At 41.2% G+C, this 21,826-nt stretch overlaps 1 protein-coding gene across 4 annotated transcripts in view; it reads right to left on the reverse strand.

The window, feature by feature from the left end:
* TPCN1 (two pore segment channel 1) overlaps window positions 1-21,826 on the reverse strand; it is a 58,277-nt gene that overhangs the window by 24,734 nt on the left and 11,717 nt on the right. For 3 of the 4 annotated variants that reach the window (XM_075012899.1, XM_075012898.1, XM_075012901.1), the window contains exons 3-10: window positions 13,568-13,692; window positions 10,262-10,438; window positions 8,887-9,000; window positions 8,230-8,360; window positions 6,163-6,251; window positions 4,694-4,728; window positions 3,364-3,422; window positions 1,851-1,950 (exon numbers count right to left, since the gene is read on the reverse strand). In XM_075012899.1, coding sequence (XP_074869000.1) covers window positions 1,851-1,950; window positions 3,364-3,422; window positions 4,694-4,728; window positions 6,163-6,251; window positions 8,230-8,360; window positions 8,887-9,000; window positions 10,262-10,438; window positions 13,568-13,692 — 830 coding nt within the window. Of the gene's footprint in view, window positions 1-1,850; window positions 1,951-3,363; window positions 3,423-4,693; window positions 4,729-6,162; window positions 6,252-8,229; window positions 8,361-8,886; window positions 9,001-10,181; window positions 10,439-13,567; window positions 13,693-21,826 lie in introns of those variants that run through there. The other variant, XM_075012900.1, reaches the window with a different exon arrangement.

Raw genomic sequence — 21,826 nt, forward strand, 5'->3', positions numbered from 1 at the left:
TAACTGGTGTATGCTTTATGCAAAATAGATTGTGTAACCTGTCACTCAAGAGACTCTGTGATCCCTTGAATTTGTATATTCTATTTGTGTGCACATATTCTTGCATGTTATACTACAAATATGAAGCATGAACCTGCTTATTAATCTAGAATTTCTAGCAAAAGCCACTAGTGGACCCTAAGAGGCTTAATGGTCTGGTGCTCAATAGAAAAATCTGTGAATGCCTTTCTTTTTCAAGCAAGCCAAAACTGTGTGTGGTCCTACAAAGACATGTGATCATGCCACCTGGTGCTGGAATCAATTTTTGAGGTGGTATTTTTCCACAGGGATGTGGTGCCCACCCCATCCTTTGTAGGGGGCCCACAAAGGATTCCTACCCAGGGAAATTCTATGTGAGGAATGGGACGCAATCAACATTGTTGTCTTCAGCTAATCTTTGAAATTGCCTTCCCACCCAAAGAGGATACATAAGAAGCTGTAGAAATGCCAGAGAAATGATCAACTCTAGATTGTGAAGAATTGCACCTGAGATAAGAATTAGGACGAGAAATATGTTTTGTAACAACTTCTCTTAGGCTGGGTCTACACAGCACGGCTCTCTCAGACGGTTCATGCTAATGAGCAGTCATTTGCCATTTTGAGGCTGCCCATTAGCATGGTCCCATGGCTCATTAGTATAGCCACACAAGAGCTCGGTCTCGGCAGAGAAGGGTGCTGAAAGTAAAGAGGCTGTGTGGACGTACCCCTGCTGGCAAAAAACCTCTCTAACACCAGACCATTTGCAGTTTTGAGGCTGCTCATTAACATGGACCTGCTGGGAGAGCCGTGCCCTATAGACCCAGCCCTAGTGTATTCGGCTCAAATGGCATGTTTTGCTTATTTTTGGCTTAGTAACCTACTTTTATCCATCTGTTTTCACTTGCTCTTAAATTCTACTTTTTATACTTAATACAATCACTTTTGTTCACTATCAAACCTAGTGTAAATAATTGTTACCTGGTGGACGTGGGGGAAGGGGAGAGGGAGGAGAGCCACAGCTGTATGTATCTCTTTCATCGATAAAAAGGGTGAACCTCATGAGCTTTCTCTGTGTAGAACTTATACACAGAATAAAAACAGATTTATTTGGGGTTTTGTTCCCTTTGAGGGTTAAGTATTCCTGGGTGTCATCAGGTCCCAGAGCTGAGCTGTTTCAATGTCTGTGTTACTCTTGTGTGGGGCTGTTACCCTAACTCTGCCATTGCTGGAGGAGACGAGAGTTCTGGCACAGAAGGCCAGAGTAGTGGTGTGCTTCAGAGGGCAGGTAAGCAGCCTCAGTGTCATGATCAGCACACCTGGTGACAGGAACCCATTAAGGACATTTATTTGTAGGTCTCATTTGGGGGCGTGTACAGTGCTAATGTTAGTGCTGCAAAAATTCAAGTCCTGTCAGAGTTAACAATTTTAGCCATTTCAAATGCTGATTGGCAATTTAAAAGGCTTTCAAATTGTATAAGATATTAAAATGCTTTTTCTGTGTGTCACTTACAGTGGGGATCCTGACAGACCCTGTTATAAGATTTCAAAAGGGGCCTTGTCACTATGATGTGTAACATTTTGAATGATCAAAAATTCCTAAAGAAGTCACTGCAGTGTTTTTACGAAGGACTGCAAAGAAGGCTAAACGTTACCACAGAGAGCTTGCTACAGGTATGATTGTTTTTAACTAGATAGACCCTGTTAAGAAATCATTACAACTCAAGATTAGAACAGGCATTCTATTACCAATCCATTATGACAGGTGAAGAACTCTACTGCAATGTCAAAATGAGAAGGTGGTATAGGGGTTCAAGCTATAGCAAGAGACTTACCAAGTTCATAATGAAGTAGAGCTCAATGGAGAGGTACACTATGAAGAAGACACAGGACCACCGGTTCCGGGAGTAAGATGGCATCATTACATCAGGGAAACTGCCCCCAAAAATGATATAAGCCAACTAATTAACAAGCACAATAACCTCATTCATGCAGTGTTTCACACTGACTAGGAATGATCATACTTTGTACAGGAACTTGATACATGCATACACGAAGTAGTATCTTCACAGTAAGAGAAGTATCTTCACGTGATTACGTAGACTATGTAGCCACACATAATATACAAATTACAAACTTATGCATTAGGGCAAAAGTTTGAAATGCAGGGCAGATTATGCATCCTTAAACATCCCAAAAGACTGATGGGGAACAAGGATTTACAAAATGTCTATGGTTTATTTATGTTTTAATCAACGGTAATACTTCACAGTTCTCGAGATCTTATTCCAAGGATTTCAAGTTAATTAATCCTCACAATCATCCAAGACAATAGTCAGGCATTGTTATCATTTTACAGGTGGGAGAAACAGGCAGAGAATAGTGAATTGACTTACCCTGCCTGAATAGCACATTAGCAGCAGACAAAGGAGTGTAACTCAGACCTCCATGTTCTTAGACCTGTGCCATAACAATAAGGCCATGCTTTTCCTTATTGGCTGCATAAATACTTAGGGGTGAATCACAGCAGTTCCTCTGGGGTTGACCACTGCACATTAGGGTGCCCTGATGTACAGGTTCATCACTGAGTTAACAGTGTGCCCTTGTAGCCAAGAAGGCTAACAGTATATTGGCGTGCATTAGAGAAGCATTTCCAGCAGATCTAGAGAAGTTATTATTCCTGTCTACTCGGCACTGATGAGGGTACATCTAGAGTATTGCGTCCAGTTCTGGGCGCCCCCAGTATAGAAAGGATGTGGATGCATTCAAGAGGGTTCAGCAGAGGGCAACAAAAATGATTAAGGGGCTGAAGTGTATGACCTAGGAGGAAAGGCTGAGAGAGCTGGGCTTGTTTAGCTTGCAGAAGACAAGACTGAGGGGTGATTTGATAGCAGCCTTCAACTTCCTGAAGGGGAGCTCTAAAGAGGATGGAGAGAGACAGTTCTCAATGCTGACAAATGGCAGAACAAGGAACAATGGTCTGAAGCTAGAGAGGGAGCAGGTTGGATATCAGGAAAAACTATTTCACCAGGAGGATAGTGAAGCACTGGAATGCGTTAGTGAGACAGTTGATAGAATCTCCATCCTTAAAGGTTTTTAAGTCCTGGCTTGATATAGTCATGGCTAGGATGATTTAGCCAGGGTTGATCCCGCTCAAGGCAGAGGGCTGGACTCAATGACCTCCTGAGGTCCCTTCCAGCCCTAGGATTCTATGATATGACTAGGAAACATCACTCTCATACTATGAGGAAGTTACATCTGTAGACCCAGAGGTTTAATTAAAATAATTTCACTGTGAAGTTTGTTTCCCAGGGTTTAGAGTACCAGTAAAAGCAAGCATGAACTTACTTTGAAGTAGTCAGAAGAACAAAGAGATTCACAAGGCTGTTCTCTAAGGTATTGAAATACTGAAAGAGAAAAACAAATGCAAGCCAGCCCCAGACTCCCATGGTTAGTTAACTAATTTCCTGACCTCTCTTACTTAAGTAGTTCTTGATGGCTATGTCTACAGAAGTTACCGTTGACAGGGAAATCTCGACAAAACCTCTGTCAACAGATCGCATCTACACACAACTTGCTCCATCGACTGAGAGCTGCCAGCCTGCACTGCCCTCTGCTGCCAGAAAGCGGAATGGCAGCTCTAAAAGGAGGGCTGCTTGGCAACCGGAAGCCCTCGCTGTCAACAAAAGTGTCTACACTGCACAACTGTCGACAGTACTTGGTCGAGAGATTATGCCTCAAATTTTTGAGGGATAATACCTTCGAGGAAAATGCAGTGAGACTCTGTTGACAGAATGCTTTAAGTGTGTAGACGCTTCAAGATATGTCGACCCAGAAGGCCCCTTCTGTCGACAACACTCTCTAGCGTAGACCCAGCTGATATGTAATTGCACATCCCCTCTATCGGTAAACCCAGGGTGCGGCACGTGAAGAGTTAAAAAAAGCTTCTGGGGACATTCCTGTAGATTACTCTCAATACTTTCATCAACCACAGTCGGACCTGGCAGCTGGAACAGGTGGCTGGCTGTTGAACAGTAAGGCCACTGAGGATTGGGAACTTCTTACACCATTCTTTCACTGCAGGCCCAAGACTTTGCCTCCCACTTGGGCTATTAAAAAGGCCTATCTTCATTAGACCTGGACTCAGGTGTCCCTGTTTTGTTGTATTACATGACCATCACAAGAGGTTGCCAGAAGCTGTGCTGGTATCACAGCTTTTTACTGGTATATGCACTTACTTGTACAGATAAAGGCATTAATGGCAGGGCAGCAAGGAACAACAAGAAAACGTATATGCAAGCCCACAAAGTGTCATGGATTGCACCAGACAGGCAGTTGGAGGTAGTGAGGGATAAGGCTTGACCCGATTGGATTGAGACAGCAACAAGAGGGGAGTGACAAATGTAGTGTCCCCTTTTGAGTTTCCTGACACTGAAGGGGCACTGTTTACATTTTCCCATGGGATTCGTATCCTTGGTTAACCAAGCTTAAAAAAATATGTAAATCATGGCCCTCTGTCCTTCTTGTCGCTTACGCCAATTAAAAATTGCCCCCACAATGTCAACCCATTCAGGAGGAAAAACTACAGATGTATCATATATAGACTATTTTGTTTTGTTTTTTAAGATAACCAAATGGGTCTTAAACAACAAAGTCTGAAGAATCCATGTCTACTTACAGGATCCGAGTGGTTGGGGGAAAACAGATAAAAACCTAGAGAAACGGAAAGAGGAAGGTAAAAAAATAATACAAAAAAGGCCACTTTCAAGCAATAAAATAACAAAGAACCCCCTGTCCTCAAACCATGGCTATAAAACTGCAGATCAGCTAAATGAATATGCTGTTATTATTTTATATTTGCATGCAGCATAATGGATACTCACAGTGCTTAAGGGAGGATACAGATAGGGGATCTCATTCTCCAGTGCACTGGCACCTTGTGTCATGGCATACGCCAATGCTAAATGGATGCAAGCTGGGAATCCTAAACTGGTAGCCTTGTATGCACATTTTTGCACAGTTGCTAAGGACAACTAAGTGTGTCAATCAGGCCCACAGTCCACACCCCAGATTAATTTGGAACACTGTTCTGACTAGCACGGAAGAGGAAGACAGAGGATAAGGTGGTTGAGAGAGAGAAAAAGGTGTCTCATCATGCTAGTCTCCAGCCTCATTAACAGGCTTCTGCAGAACAGAGTAGGATTTGGATCTGTGAATCTTTTTTTCCTGATCCGCAATTCCTTTTCTCATTTTTCCAGCCTTACATTAGTGATTTTGTTCCACCTTGATTGGTTTTATTCTCTCCTCCCTTTCTTGAGCCTCTTCTCTTCCTCTCTTTCTACTGCTTTCCTTCTTCTTTTCCCTCTCCCTTTCAATTGCCAAAACAATAGGCTCTTTGGTCCAAAGACTTGAAACCCATCACCATGGCTGAAGATTCCCTTTACCTTCATATCGCTTCCCAGATAGTGATGCAAAGGATCAAGGGACCCAGAGAGCATCCTCTGATTTCACAAAGTCCCATGATTTAACTGAAGGCCTGGCATGGTGTAAACTTAGACACAATGGCTGACCTCAGGGTGGGCAGTGACTGTATTACAGAAAAGGCATCCCATGCTCAAAGTTCACCAACATTTGCATATTTAGTCACACAGCTATTAAGTTCCCTAATACTATAAAAGTGAAAAGGTGTTGCATATTTTACACAGTGCCAATTCCAATACTGTAGATTCCTTGTACTTAAGGACATATATTTGAATGACCCTTCTGGAAAGCAAATTCTCTGAGACTCCGAGGATAGCATTGTACAAGGTACGGCGTAGACAGTAATTTTTAGAAGTTGAATTTAAACTTGTAGGCTGATAAGTGGATTAGCAGAACTTGGTAACTGCACATAAAGCATACAAGAAATTTTGGCAAAGTTCTTTCTTTACCATGTCACTTGTGGCATTAACTCACAGGGCTGAAATCACTGATTCCTAAGTTTGCCAACTCTCCACCTGCCCTCATCTTCCAGCTAATTTGAAATGAATCATCCTCTGTCCAACCAGCTTTAGATTCACCCTGCTCTTTTGTGACACATGGAGAATAACTATTGCAAGGTACCATATAAGAAAGATGACAGCTTAGCCCTTCACACAAACAACTTACCTAGGATGGCAAAGATCACCATGAAGAAGAGAAGGAGAAGGAGGATGTCAATGAAAGGAGGAAGAGACTGGAAGATTTGTCTCAGGTTTCTGAGAAAGAAAGAAAGAAATAATTATTGCGTAATTTAAATTGAAACCTCTACATGTGCATCAGGAGGTGAGGACGGATCAACTCCTCATTTGCAAGCACAAACTGGAGAATCCAGTCAGTTTTTTTTCCCCCCAATCTCCCACCTCAGTGATCAGGGATGGAATACCCAGGATTTCTAGCACACTGCCCCCAGCAACAGGAGATGTATATGCCATTGGAGAAGGGCAGGGGGAAGAGGTTTGTGTGTCAGTGCTGGGGAAAGGTCTTTCCTTTAACTTCCCACCCCCCACCTTTTACATCATACATCTTGTTTATCCCACCATCCTCCACTTACTCTTCCACCATGACACCTAACTGCTTATATTAAGGCAGGATGGACTGACCTTCACCAGAGCTTTTGTCCACATAACTATATTCCAATTTAACAGTAGACTCTGGGAGCCCAAGTGTGGCCTATCCACATAGGAATGGTCACGCTGTGTTCCAACTGTGGCTGGTGCCATGTGCTTTATACTGAATGAACTGAACAGGGCAAATACTGAGAGATCCATCCTCTGTTGTCCAGTCCCAGCTTCTGCATGTTTGTTTTAAACCTGCTGTCTACTAACCTCATTGCATGATCCCTGATTTTTTTTTCCTATGTGAAGGGGTAAATAACACTTTGTTATTCACTTTCTCCACCCCCCTGTGACTTAATAGTTCTCCCTAGTTATTACTGTTCTAAGCAGAACAAACCCAGGCTATGTCTACAGCAGGCAAAGGAAGTTGACTGCAGATATGCAATTCTAGCTGCAGCAACTGCGTAGCTAGAATCGATGGATCTGTGCCCAGTTTACTTGGCCATCCCTACTGAAGAAGGTCAATGGGAGAATTTTTCTCATCAGCCTCTGTTCCTCCTTAGTGACAGAGATAGACGTGTTAGTCTGTACACTATCAAAACAGAACAGCAGTCATGTAGCAATTTAAAGACTAAGAAAATTATTAGGTGATGAGCTTTCATGGGACAGACCCACTTTTTCAGATCATAGCCTTACCAGAGCAGGCTCAATATATAAAACACTACATAAATATATATATTGAGTCTTTTCTGGTAAGGCTATGATCTGAATAAGTGGGTCTGTCTCATGAAAGCTCATCAACTAATCAATTATTTTGTTAGTCTTTAAATTGCTACAACTGCTTTTCCACTACTCCTTGTGTTTCACAAGGAATACAGGGGTCAACTGTGACCTGTGAGTTCGATTTCACGCATCCCTACCATACGCACCCCAAAAAAAAAAAAAAAAAAAAAAAATCGAGCCCTGGAATTTTGACCTTAAGCGAGGTGATCTTCTAGGCTAGCGTAGACACATCCCTAGCCTCATATGGACACTTTACCATACACCTCTAAATCATTTTGGGTGTCCTACGTACTTTTTCCAATTCTAACGTTTTGTAAGTCAGAACACCAGAACTGCAGTCAGTATTCAGAGGGTGTTTACATCATGAATTTATATAGGGTCATTAGGATATTTTTCTGTTTTATGTATATCTTTTACTAATGGCTTATAACATCCAAGTTTGGTTATCTTTGAGAACTAAGAATCTCAAATTCACTCCCTGGACCCAGGTCTCCCATGCAGCAATACAATGGTACATTGTCCCCAGAACATTAGTAATTTTCCAAGACATATTTAGTTTCTTTGCAATCAACCTGCAGGTGATGCATATGACACCAGTTTCACCATATCAGCTTCTTTCTACAGGATTAAGACATACAGCTACTAATAGGGCCGAAGCTCAAGAATTCTCAGGTACAATGTAACATTTCTGAGAGCACCTTGCTACTGTTCTGCTTTCTCACAAAGCTCTAGGGCAAATTAAGTCTCAGTGAAAAACTTCTTTCCACCAGCTGCATGGACAACCATAAAGTTTTAATTTGATCTTTTTCTCAGCCGCTACTGCAAGAATCAGCCAGTTGGCCAGGTAATCAATCACCTTCTGACAGCTCCACAGTAGCGACAGTCCACTAAGAAGATACACCGCAAAGCTCTTGTTATCCGGACATGCGAGGTCTGACGCACCAACACCACTATTGCCTCTACAAACTGCACTAATAGCACACAGGTCTGCAAGAGGAGGAAAAAAGGACACGATCAGCATTACAAGGTCACTTCCTGTTATTCCCTCCCACTTCCAAGTTAGTAAGACAAAAATCTTCTTAATGTCAGCTGAATTGGACAGCCAGTTTACAGAAAGGCAAAAAGAGCAGAGTTGTAGTGTTCAGAAACAAATGAGGAAAATGCAGCTTTTATTACTCTTATGCCATTTCCCAACAACCAGGAAACAGAATATCATTCACAGAAGGGAGGAAACAAAGTTGTAGCACTCCAGATACACTTCCACAAGTTGTAGGTACAGAGGGATACCAGCTGTGTTCCAGAGTGCAAAGACTGAGGTAGTCAGTGAAAGATATTTTAAGACCACAAAAAGAATACCAAAATTCTGCTCACGTAATATCAGATATCTGTTGGAAGACTCTCAATATATGCCCTCTGTATAATAGCTCAATATTTATTCTGCGTCTTTAGTAACGGAAGACACTAATGGAGGAATAATATTGAAGAAAGACAGGCATCAGGGCAGGCAGCTTACCTTAACCACAGTTCTTTTGTGTCTGATATAGGTGTAGAAGCCCATCCATCTCATCTTCATAGAAAGTTCAAACACAACAACCACTAATGCAAAGAGCTCCAAGGTTGCATGAATCTGTAATCAGACCACCAATAAACTGAACTTCTCATTTCCCACTGGTTCCAAAAAACAAAGTTTTATCCTCCCTTCTCAAGAAACATGTGGCTTCTGTAACAAACCTCTGCTTTACAAAGGTCAGGCTTGTCCTACAGAGATAGGAGACCTGAATTTATATTGAAAATATCTGCACAATCAGAAGAAAACAGCCCTCTCCCATTAAAACTGTCTTTAAGATTATTTAAGTTAGCCTGGCACTAATATTTTAAGGATTAGGTTTTTGTCAAACATGTTAAACCTAAATTCATAACAGCTACTGAGCAGTTTAGAAAAAAACAGATTCGCATCACTTAGCATTTCCTTTATCAAAAAGGTTGCCTTTGACTCCCACACATTCCCCATGCCCCAGTTGGTGCTATTCAAGAACAAATGTGCAATAAAACAATAAAAACTGTTTTGACATTTTTATGAGCTACTGATGTGATAAGTATTTATTTCCATGTAATTACCTCATACTCTTTTTGAAAGATCCAAGTCTAGTATAAAGCCCCCGATGCAGCATGGGAACAAGAGCGGAATGGAAAAATGCTTGCATATATGAAAAAAGTTATGGATGATTAGAAATAGCACTCTGGGCAACCATGGCAATAAACACTTAGCACTTACTTGTTAGGGCCAGCTTCCCTTTTTTGCAGGTGCAAGTTGCACTCACAAAGTGAGAAGTGCAAGCACTCCAATATCTGATCTGTATGCACAAGGAGGTAGATATACAAATTCCCTGATCTGCATTCATAATTCATTTTTTGCAGACACTGCACCCACAGAAAGGGAGTATGGATCTTTGAAAAAATATCTAGCCATAAACATAGAAAAAAAACAGGGGAAACTGAGGCATGGCGATTCAGTGAGCTGCCCATATTATAGGAGGAATATGAGTGAAAACTGGAATTAAAACACATTTTCAAACATACTAGGTGGCAATGATTGGAAATGTTTGCATTCTAAGAGCTGTTAATGATTCTGCTTGAATATATCATGGGTAGTATGGACTGGGATGACCTTTAAAAGCATCATACATATGTCCTCTCTTGCTTGTTGTTGACTTGAGTGAGCCTGATCTCATGCAAAAGGAATTCTGCTCTATCTATATTCAGTGCAAAACAACATTGCTTCTGCTCCACCCAGGCCCTAAAACAAACCAGATGATACTTCTGGTACTTCTGTCTTCTTGCTCAGTGTCCATTCATTAATGTCATCATTCCATAACTGAGCCACGTACATAGATGCCAAGGCGAAGAATGGGAACAGCAGGTGCCTCGCAGAGGGATAGCAGCAGGAGTAGTAGTGCTGTGGTCAGCTCCATTAGATAGAAAAGGTGATTGTGTACAAAGAGGTAGGCAGCCAATGCTTTGGCATTCTTGGGGTGGGTGAAGAATTTATCATTGTTTGCGCCTTCCTACAGAAAATAATAGCAGCAGCATTAGTCATGTTTTGCATTACAAGCGTACCTTCCAAGGAACAAAAACTTTATGTATATCAAGTCACTTCCTGTGAAAGAAGCAATGTTATTCCCATTTTACAGACTGGTAAGCGGATTCATTGAAGGGGTGTTTTTCCCCAATGGACAGAGAAAAATCTAGAACTCAGAAGCTTGGAACCCCAAGGCCAAACCCTATTGCATATATTATACACAAGATACACCCACCTTTTTCGGTATGTATATTTTAGTAGTACAAAATACACCAACAGCTGCCAGCTTCCTACTTAGAAAGCCATTGGTTTCTTAGGAAAAAATATTGTTCATGTCATTTTACAGGACAAGCAAAGACATTTAGCTAACACGTGAAATAAACTCTGAGGTTTTATTTATTTTTCATTATTTCCACATTTGTGACTTCCCACATCAAACCGATCAAGTGCTCTTTGTCAGAATCCTAAACAACTCTGATAAGCTCAGGGCCCTGCAGGTTGACAGTAACAGTTTCTTATCTTAACCTTGCAAAATGACTGTGAAGGAATATCCTTTTGTAAAAACACAACTAACCCATTTGGTACACTCTGGAAAGGAAATGTAGGAAGCTGGAGACCGTGGAAAATTAAAGGGGTCTATACACTGATGTGTCACTTCCTCTTGCTCCAGGATCTTAACAACATTAAAAGTTCAGTTACTCCATTCCAACAAGCTTGCAACTGATTTACAGCTGTAGTTTTATTTCTATTTGGTTCTAGTTCCAAGAAGCCTATGTTCAATAATTTTCATCGGTCTTTCAATATAAGACCATCAAGCAGCCACTTCTATTGTTTAAGCAGGAGCAGAAAACAGGCAACGTAGGCTAGTAAGCAGGCTGCATGAATGGCTCTTCACTATATCAGTCAGTGGGCTGCAAGACTGCTGTAACCAAGACAGTCGCCGGGATAAGGTAGTTTTGCTAACTGTGCCTGTGTACCCAGAATTTATGGGGTGTGCTGACTGAACCATAGCAGCACTTTGATTGGATAAAGAGAGAGCACTTGCCTCTTGGTTAATGCTGCATGCAATCAGCATGCATCTCACTTCATGTGCCCTCGCTTTAAGAGTGTATCACTTTAAGTAATACCAGTAGGGAAAAAACCCTATGTGGAGAGAAACCAGTGGAATCTGGCAACCCTGCACATGGGCAATGGTAAACAGACTGTCCACCACTGAGCTAGAGGTTCTCACATTGTGGACCAACTTGCTAGTTGTCTGAAGTTGTGTGGTGCTGACTAGTTGTTTCCAACTGGGACAGTTGAATATATGTTAAATATTCCCAGAACACTACATTTCTAGTAAGGTGAGCAATTGCTTCAGTTACTATGAGGATATTAAGGAATTATGAATGGGATAAGAGGTCAGGTGCACAAGACAGTTTTTTTTTTCCATTAAGAGGTGATCCACACTGTAAATGTGAACTAACAACTTCATCATGTTTAAATCAGCTCAAAAGGAAAGAGACAATTCTCAATAGTAAGTGAGAGCTCCTGCTCTGTTTAGCTACTAACATGCTCATTGTTAGTTTGGGGATCCAGATTGCAAACAGGGAAAGAAAAAAAAAGCCAGATAAAACAGGAGCTGCCACTCAGGGACCAAGCTGGCTTTACATCAGCAGGGCATTCTTTTCCTCATCTGACCCAAAACAAACTTGCAGAAAGACAAACACAGTCCCTTAGTAACTAGCCAATTCAAAACATTCTTTGGCAACTAACCCCTCTTATTCAGATAGCAAACTCCAGCCTGAAGCTGCTAATTTGGATAAACAATCTGAGTGCTACTTCAGTTATGTCTACTTCATTTAAAAAACCATCATCAATATGGCAACTGGTCAAGACAGCAACAAGAATAATTCTTGGATCTGAAGGGCTTAGCCTACTGCATGTATCATAATGAGAGAGAATGAATTAACTCAGTAAACATTCACAATGAACTTTCAGAATAAACATGTGTGTTCACATAAGATTTAAATGAGGCTGAATGACTGGTCAAGATTACAGAGTACAGCAGAATTAGGACTAAATCTCTGAATTCCTCGTCTTTTGTTCTAACTGTAATCTGAACAAGTGGATCTGTCCCACGACAGCTCATCACCCAATAAATCATTTCGTTAAAGTGCTACATGACTGCTGTTTTGTTTTGTTATAATACAGACTAACACGGGTCCCTCCCTCTAACTGTAAGGAGTCACTCCTATTTAGAGAATCAGCTCTGATCTTAGAACTTCACACATGCAGTTTTTTTGTACAGGAAGTTCCCAATTTACAAACAGGCTGTGTTCCAAAAGTTTGTTTGTAAGTCAGTTTTTGAAACTCCGAATGGGCATTTGCCCACTGAGACTACGTTATAAGGAAGTAAGATTCCCAAGCTAGCCCACAGAAGACTATTTAACCCATAATGTAGTTGAAACACTGTATATTTGCACTGAAAAATAGTTCTTGATGCTGGTGTGTTAGGAAAGGCAGATTTAATCACAGGAAGATGTGGAGGATCTGGTGAAGATTCTGAAGGGGACTTCTGGGCATCCTCCAGTCGCCATCCCCGGGCTGTGGGCTCTGTACCAGCTCCTACAGCTAGCTCCATCTGCTGACTGCCCCTCCCCTCGGTGTGCTCAGCCCTGTCTCCAGCAGCCTCCATTCCCTAGCCATGCCCCACTCTTGTGGGCTACATCAGGAAACGATGAATGCATGGGCCAGAAGGACTCTGGAGGAACAGAAGGTGATTGTACAAATGGCATCTGGAGAGAAATGGTGGTATCCTCTCAAAGCATTACTTCTCTCCAGCCACTGTCCTGTCTGCGTGACCACTCTGTTCCTCTGGAGTCCACCAGTCATCACTTGCACTGCTTGCTTCTACTTCTTGCCTGCTCCCCTAAGACAGCAGTGGAGCTTTTGCATATGTGTGGATGTTCATAAGTCAGATGTTTGTAACTCAGAGACTGTATTTAATAATGATCAAGGTTTAAAAGTCTACATTACCAATTTACACAATTTATTCCCAACTCACAAGTCCCTTATGAGTACTTTCAAATACAGGCTGCATACTTATACCACAACACTGAATAGCAGACCTCACCTGGAGGTAGATTGCTGCCTCTTGGTAGTTAATTTCCCAGTTGTGTCTGGCAGATCTTTGCTGAGAATGGCAGTCCCCTGTTGCTGGGCTAGATACATCGTTAACGATGTCATAACTGCCTCCATCTGTATCCATAGGACCGGAGAGAGAGAGAAAAATGTACAATTAAGCAGGCCACTTTGAGCAATGAGAACATACCAACCTTGTCTGGAACACAGGCAGACAAGGTATCAAGAAATTAGAAAAGTTACAAGCACTGGGGTAGCCCTGAAAAAGATTCGGGAGCGTACATACAGGTCATTAGAAGTAACCGACTGCGAGGACGTGGCATGCAGGGGACAGAGAGTGCTTATGCCAAAGCAGTTTATCAGCTGCATTGCAACCTGCAATCATATGAACATAAACACAGCTGCAGAGTAACCATAAAGAACTTTGAGATCCCAGGGTTCAAAGCAGTCAGTAAGTCAGTTGGGTCTTCCTTTACTTTTTCAAGATGCGGATGAATTTGCTGACTCTTTAATTCTCTCCTCCACCTGAAGCTTCTAAGCAACAATGATACCAAATACTGAATCCCAAAGTCTAACCACTTGACAGGTGCAGAATGTATTTAAAATGAAAGATTATAACCCGCAAATATTGCTTAGAGGCCTTTAACTGTTGTATCTGCTCTTATGTTATTTTAAAAGGATTGTATTTATGCATATATTTCTAGGAGATATGAACTCTCATGTAATTTTTAGCTTGATAGCAGAAGACTCCAAGTATTCTGGTTAAGGAGAACATATAGTGGAGTTACAAAGGGACCAGCACTTCATCAAAATTTGCTCACCTGTCAGCAGATATAAAACACACAGGCATACAGATTCCTCTCTTGTAGCACATACAAAAACGGAAATTTCAAGCCCCAAATGGTCAAATGTTTAGAAAAATTATTAGCATGCGAAGGAGATGGAATTCTAATGGAAACCTAGTTTGTTGCCTGATCCACACAGTGTTTGGTAACAGGCATCTACTACTTCACATTTATTAAATGTTTGAATTCATAAACCTAACAGTGCATTGATATATCTTTGCTAAATGCAATCATAATTAGGGTAACACTTGTCAGGATGAAATTTCTGACATATATCCTGCAAACAAAAAATGGACTCCGAACATATGAACCAAAAACTTCCATTTTCCTTATGGCATGATGCTAGGAATGGAAAGGGACCTCTGGGAAGTTAGAAAAGTTGACCCAGAACTGGCAAGGGGGAGGGGGTAAGCTGCAGGGAACCTTCTGAACTGCTGGTAGCAACTGAGTGAGAGGACATGGCTACTCTCTGTTGAAGGATACATTTGCACTGTTCTTATCTGCCAACATTGTGAGATACCATGAGGACACATGAGGCATATGCACTTTGAAAGCAATTTCACTTAATTTACAAAAGACTGCAGTTCCTTTGCAGGCCAAGTTTTTGTCCAATTGCCTCATCCACTCACCCAGGCTTACCTAGTTTGACGCATGCATGAAAACATCTGGAATGTTTTCAAAATATTATAACTGATTCATTTCATTTTTCAGTCTTAAAAATACTCCACCACTACTAAGACGTGACAATACTCACAATATTTAAGAGTGCCAAAACTTTTAAGGTCAGCCCAATACAGCCAAAAGTTTGCAGCATTGGAAGCTTTTTTCTTTTCTCTCAAATAATGTTTTTGAAAGAAACCTTTCCTTGCATGGAATCACACCAACATTTTGCGCTTTGAGAGAAAAAAGCAGCACTGGATTAAACAAAAACTCTTCCTAAATTTCAGACATAAAACTACTCAGTGCTGAAATACAGAGGTGTGTCCAGGTGCAAATTCAACAGCAGCTCTCAAAGCCATGAGTCAGAAACTTTGGAATCTGTTTTTCTCTCTGCCTAAAACAAACATATTCGTGCTAGCCTCACTCAGAATGGAAGGCTGAATAAGTATCCCAACGTGGAACTCCACTTGTTCTGTTTATTCCCATTGGGTACCAGAAGGTTGATCTAGGATCCCAGGGCACTAATATCATGGGGCTAGAATAATAAAAATATATTATGTGACTCTGACTCTTGCTTGGCAGTCATCCAGGTAACTAACTTCTTCAGTTGCTCCCTGGATAATAAAGGCTCAGACCAATGCAACCCTTCACTGTGCTCAGATCATGCTGTGGAACAGCTCCTATGGTATTTACCATTAAAAGGAATCAGTCAGATAGGAGGATTTCTCCATGGGACTCCTGTAATCTTCCAAGTGGATGGCTGGCTACTTCCACCACTGCACGTCAGCCTGTGCGTCGGGAAGCAGATGAAAAATATTTGGAGATGGAAGAAGAGTTAAAGAAACCCAGCATTCTTCTCTTGGTTGTTCTTCTCAGCTGCAGAGCTCACTCAAGGTTGTAAGAAAAATTAGACAAACTAGGTTGCCTTTTACTCCCCATAAAACAAAACCCACAAATAAGACAATTTGTTCCTATATGGAAAGTGGCTCAAGCTTCAATTAAAAGTTCATCCACACCATACCTGAGGTAGGATTTTTCAGAAGGCTCAGCCACTGGATGAAGAGTTTCTAAATTAATTTCAGTTATAAAGGATGGATTCATTTGTACTTCCCCCTCCTTTTCCTCTAACACAGCAGAATCTGCTTAACCCAGCAAGTGTACTGTTAATGGAAAATGATTCATAAAAGTGCTGAGTGACCAATATAAAGAACATACTCCCTCAACCAAAAATATCTGAAATTTTTTGTGAAGTTCATAGTACAAAGGGTGTGAGGAAATACGATCTGTGAGAGCAGTTCAGCTGGGTTAATAGTTCCTCCACCCGAATGTAACTCATCACAGACTTCCCTTAAAAAGCCAGCTGGCCTGCTTACACAAGGCATCTGGAATGATACTACAGGGATTCCAACATTTTCATTCACCACAGCATAGCATGCTGCAGTGTAAATAATTTCCATATGCCCTCATAAAAACAATATAAAGAGAGAGAGAATGGATGGCCACAAAAAAACCCAACCAACCAACCAACGAAAAACTCTTTCCTTACTAAACAGCTTCCTTTATCAACAAAGTTTCCTGCCACAGGAGAGAGTAAACGCTATTGGTCAGCAAGTTATAAGTAACTTCTGCTGTTGAGAACCAGACAGAAGATGTGCTGTTTTCAGAAAAGGATCCATGCCTACACAAGGCCATGTGTAAATCAGCAGTAAGTATACTGTTCCATATGACAGAACCAGAAGTGGAACAATGAACAATCGCCTGAGGATTGGGATAAATTTCCTTACCCATATTGGATTTCAATTCAATTATGAATTTGGAAAAAAAGTCTCCAGCTGCATTCCTTTGATTTGTGTGGGGGGGGGAGTGTAAAGCCATCTGGGGCATGAAGCCCTGCAGCCATGGGACCTTGGCTGGGGCCAGGGAACCCCAACAGCCCTGGGGCAGGAAGCCGGCTGGATGCAGAGCCCCTCCAGCAGCCACAGAACCCCAAAGTCGGGGGATCCCTGCAGCACTGAGGCAGGGAGCCAGCCGGGCACTGAGCCCCACCAACAACTCCAAAACCATGGGAACCCCTGACGGGATAGAGTCTCAGAGCCCTGCAGGAGTGGCCTGCCCCCATCCATCAATTCCCTTAATTTGAGAATTGAAGGTGCCAGATGAGAGAGCCACAACCTGTACTACAAACCGTATAGTGTCTCTCTCATTACCCTAGAGCTCTCTGCCAGGCTTCTGAGTACCACCTCCTCTCTGGACATAACACATCTGTCAAATGTGTTGAACCAAAATCTCTCTAGCTCCTTCTAGTTAGCTCCCCAGCTGACTATGAATCCTGACTAGGAATTAACAGACACTCAGTAAGGTCATCTCCGAGGCCAAGGGTGAGCAATTTTTTTTACCTTGGGTCCCACTTTTCATCCCTGCAATTAGCAGGGTCCCTCCAACCTGTCTAATGTAATCCAAATTGACGGAATTTTTGATATATTCCTATGGGGGGGACGGGGGGAAACCAAAACACCTTTTTGACGTGTAAGAAAATAAGTATGTAGAATGTAAAAACTATTAATTGGTATAGAAATGAGAGAGCACACACATAAATACAGTAACGTATTTCTACATTTTTAATGAGACAGATGAGCCTCATGCTCACCCCCTTATGCAATTTCATGGCCCCCTCCCCCGAGGGGACAAACCCCCACTTTTCACACCCCTGAGCTAAGTTAAGCCTTTTTCTAGCAACATCCAACAGAGCAGTTTGGGAATCTGTCCAATTAAACTTATACTAAAAGGCACACAGAGAGTCTTGAAGAATGATGCAGTGCAAAGTGAATTATTTAAGTTACTAACCAGTTGATCCACTCACTCATATCCACATCTTCATCCACATCATTTTCTCCCAATAACCAGTTTTCCTTATGATGTTTCATCCTTGTAGCTATGTCCTGCATCATCATCTTGTACTGCTTACACTTGACAAGTTTTCCTTTTTCAACCCAAAGAACAAAGTTCTTCAAAATATTCCCAGTCTCTCTTATGCCCAGAAGCCATGATGGGTTTTCTATGGCAAAAGTGTTGGGGAATACAGAAAGCTGTGTGTGTGCAGATTAATGTGTTCTTTTTCTTTCCAGTCTATTTCACTGTTCCCTTCTATGTTGCCTCCATCCTCTCTTATAGATTGTGTCTCAATTTTAAGACAATATATTAACCCCTCTGCTGTGCTTGGCCAAGGTCCACCACCATGTAAGCACAGAACAAAAAACAATCCTATCCAATTTGTCTCTCTTTTCTTTCAGTCTGCTGAGAAACAGAACTTGAAAGCCCAGAACTTTCAAAACAGCAAGAACTAGTAGTTAAGCTGGACAGACAAGACACATTAATTCATTCATTTTTATGAGGCTAAGTGTACATGTAGCATGTTTGTAACTTACTTTTAAAAGAAAAATTTAATTTTTTGTTGATTTAAAAATAAATTGATTTTAATTAAAAAAATCTGATTTTTTTTTTTTAAAAACATTGATTTTTATCCACACCTCCAAATGGGTCAGTCAAAGAAAGGATGGAAGAGTTTCTATAGGAGTGTTGGAAAGGAACCCATAAAGAACATCTGAAACCCTTAACTACTGCATGTGTTTAATACAGGTAGTTAAAATGAATTTTAGTGTCTCGTTTTTAACTTACTGCCTCCAGACATCAGTACTATTTCTTAAGATGAAATCAGAATGAAGTAACCCAAACCAGAAGTGAAAAGAGAAATGCAATACTGACACCTGAAGAAGAAATATGGTTTCTTAGGAAAATATGCATTAAATCTGTAAAAACTGAACGCACCAGAAGTTGTTTATAAATTCTCTCTTTGCTATCAAAACTCAATTTTATGATATATTACGCATTCAATTAAAAAGGTGTTCCAGTATGGCTATACTTATGGAATATAGCAAATTACCACCTCCTCTTTCTTCTCTACTCTGGCTGAACTGTGGAAGAGAAGTTGCTAATATCCCATGAGATTATACACAAGGGAATATGGAGAATCCCTGACTTCTGATCTCACACAGCTGCTGCGCAAGGAAAACAAAGAGGATCTGCATAAGAGTAGCTCCAATTAGATTTAATAGGGAGTAAAAATACTGTCTTGTAGAGACTCACTCTGAACTGCCAGATTCATATTCTTTTTAGGTCATGAGGTACCATTATAAACATCTAGTTTGACCTCCTGCATGACTCAGGTGACAGGACTTCACTGAATTACCTTCTGCTTCTAGCACTATGGCTGGGTCTACATGAGCCCCTTCCTTTCGAAAGGGACATGTTAATGAGTGGGTTTGGAAGATGCTAATGAGGCACTGCAATGAATATGCAGCGCCTCATTAGCATAATGGCAGCCATGGTGATTCAAAAGGGCGGCTTTTCGAATTGCATGCCGCCCTTGGAAACGGGAGCTTCCGAAAGGACCCCCCAGTTTTCAAAAGCCTATCTGATGTTAGGAAGAAGGGCTTTCAAAAACTGGGAGGGGGGTCCTTTTGGAAGGTCCCGTCTCTCCGGGCGGCGCGATTCGAAAAGCCGCACTTTCGAATTGCTGCAGCTGCCACTATGCTAATGAGGTGCTGCATATTCATTGCAGCACCTCATTAGCATCTTTTGAACCCTCTCATTAACATGCCCCTTTCAAAAGGAAGGGGCTCATGCAGACACAGGGTGTAGCTGTGGCTGCTAAAGCATATAATTTAGGGGGGGAAAAAAAAAACAAACAAACCTTCAATCTTGATGTAAACAAACATTGCTAGCGATGGAGAATGCACCACAACAGTAAGTTGTTGTAGTGATTAATTGCACTCATTGTTAAAATTTTCCACAGTATTTCTTCTCTGAAATTATCTGTTTTCAACTTACACTACTGACTCGTGCTATATTTTTGTCTGCTAGTGTGAAAAACCCTCTATTACCAAATTTTTGTTCCACATGTAAGTACTAACAGACTGTGACCAAGTCACCCAAATCTCTTCTCTTTGATAATGCAAATAGGCTGAACTTCTTTTGTCTATTTACTTGTTTTCCACTCCTTTAGTGGTCCTCATGGTCCCTTCTTCTCCGAACTCTCTCAAAGATTTCAACATTCTTCTTGAAGCATGGACAACAGAGTTGGAAAAAAAGAAAAAATTCCAGCAACAGTTACATCAGTGCCAAATACAAAGGCAACACGAACCGGAGAGCACAGAGTTTGAGCTTCTAAGGATCACAATCACCTTTTTGGCCACAGTACGGCACTTGGAGCCTGTGTTCAGATGATTATCTGGAATGTCTCCTCAAGTATTTTTCTACAATGACTGCTTCCTAGGAAAGAGTACCCAGTCCTATAAGGCCTACATTCATTGTTCCTAGACGTATGACCTTTCCATAAATCAAAGCTGACTCGCATTAACAAATAAATCCTGGATCAGCCATTCCATTATTTTGCCTGGGATTAACTGATATATGCCTAAAATTACTCAGCCCATCCCCATTTACTCTTTTTAAATAGGGGTCCCAGATTAGTTTTCTTCCCATCCTCTGGAACATCCCCAGTGCTCCAATATATACCAGGGAGGGAGGCGAGGGGGAAAGAGAAGAGGGGGAACAAACATCCCAAACACCAACATCAATGACCCAGAGAACTCCTCACCCACCACTTTAAAAATGTTTGGATGCAATTTACCTGAGCCTGCTTATTTAAAAGTTGTCTGCCTGTAATAGCTGCTGTTTAACATCCTCTTCAGTTATTGCTGTAATGGAAAAGTAATACCAACATATCTTATGAATACATCACCTGGCTTTTCCCCAAATATGGAACAAATATTTACTAAGCACTTCTGCTTTTTAGCATTAAATAGAATTCTACCATTGTTAGCATTCCTTTTGTTCCTAGCATACTTAACCTCATCCGTACAATCTATGGCCAGCAAATTTAAGGATTTCTGTGTGTCTCCTTTTGCTTCACAAATTTTCTGCAATTTCCTAATTTACATTCATTGCTACCAATTTTCCTTTTCTCTCCCTTCCCACATTTGTTATGTTGCTGGTTGTAAAACTGGTTTTACTTTCCCAATAAGCCAGGTTGGTTTTTAATCTGTGTAGCCTTCTCTCTCTTGATGCTTCTTGAGCAACTGGTAAAGTGTATTTAAAACAGTTCCCTAATATTATTTAAGTTGTTCTATTTAAATTTCTTTCTCCCAACAGAGTTGGCTTACAAATGTATTCAGCTTTGTGCAACTGACCCATTTTAACAGCTAGACACAAGGAGAACCCTCCGACCAATCCCATGTTTAGGAAAGGGTTTTTTACTTGGTCTGGCATTTCTTTTCTCATTGTGAAACTCTGCTTAGCAAGTTGTGCATATGTTTCTTTAACTCAGTATGCTGCGCACACACACCCACTGAGCTGGCCAACTATTCATGAGCGGCTAGGCTTCAATAAAAACAGAACACCTAACATGCATATGGTTTGCGAAGCAGAATCAAAGAATAAAGTAACATGACCTGTAACACCCAGCAAGTTTGTAATAATTGTTGTCACATTTCCTGTGGTTCTGGAATGACACTTAGGAGTCTCTGCCTCTCCCAGGCATCTGTAAAGAGGTGTGATTGCAATACAAGGAGTGTTTTCAAGTTTCAGGGATGATTTATGGATGACAAATTAATGAAATAGTCAGCTAGGTTTAAATGTTTGACCTTGTAAGAGCATTAAGTGACCAAGAGAGCTTCTGACCTGTGGTT

This window comes from Carettochelys insculpta, chromosome 18, assembly GCF_033958435.1.
Source record: "Carettochelys insculpta isolate YL-2023 chromosome 18, ASM3395843v1, whole genome shotgun sequence".
Classification (NCBI taxonomy): Eukaryota; Metazoa; Chordata; order Testudines; family Carettochelyidae; genus Carettochelys; species Carettochelys insculpta.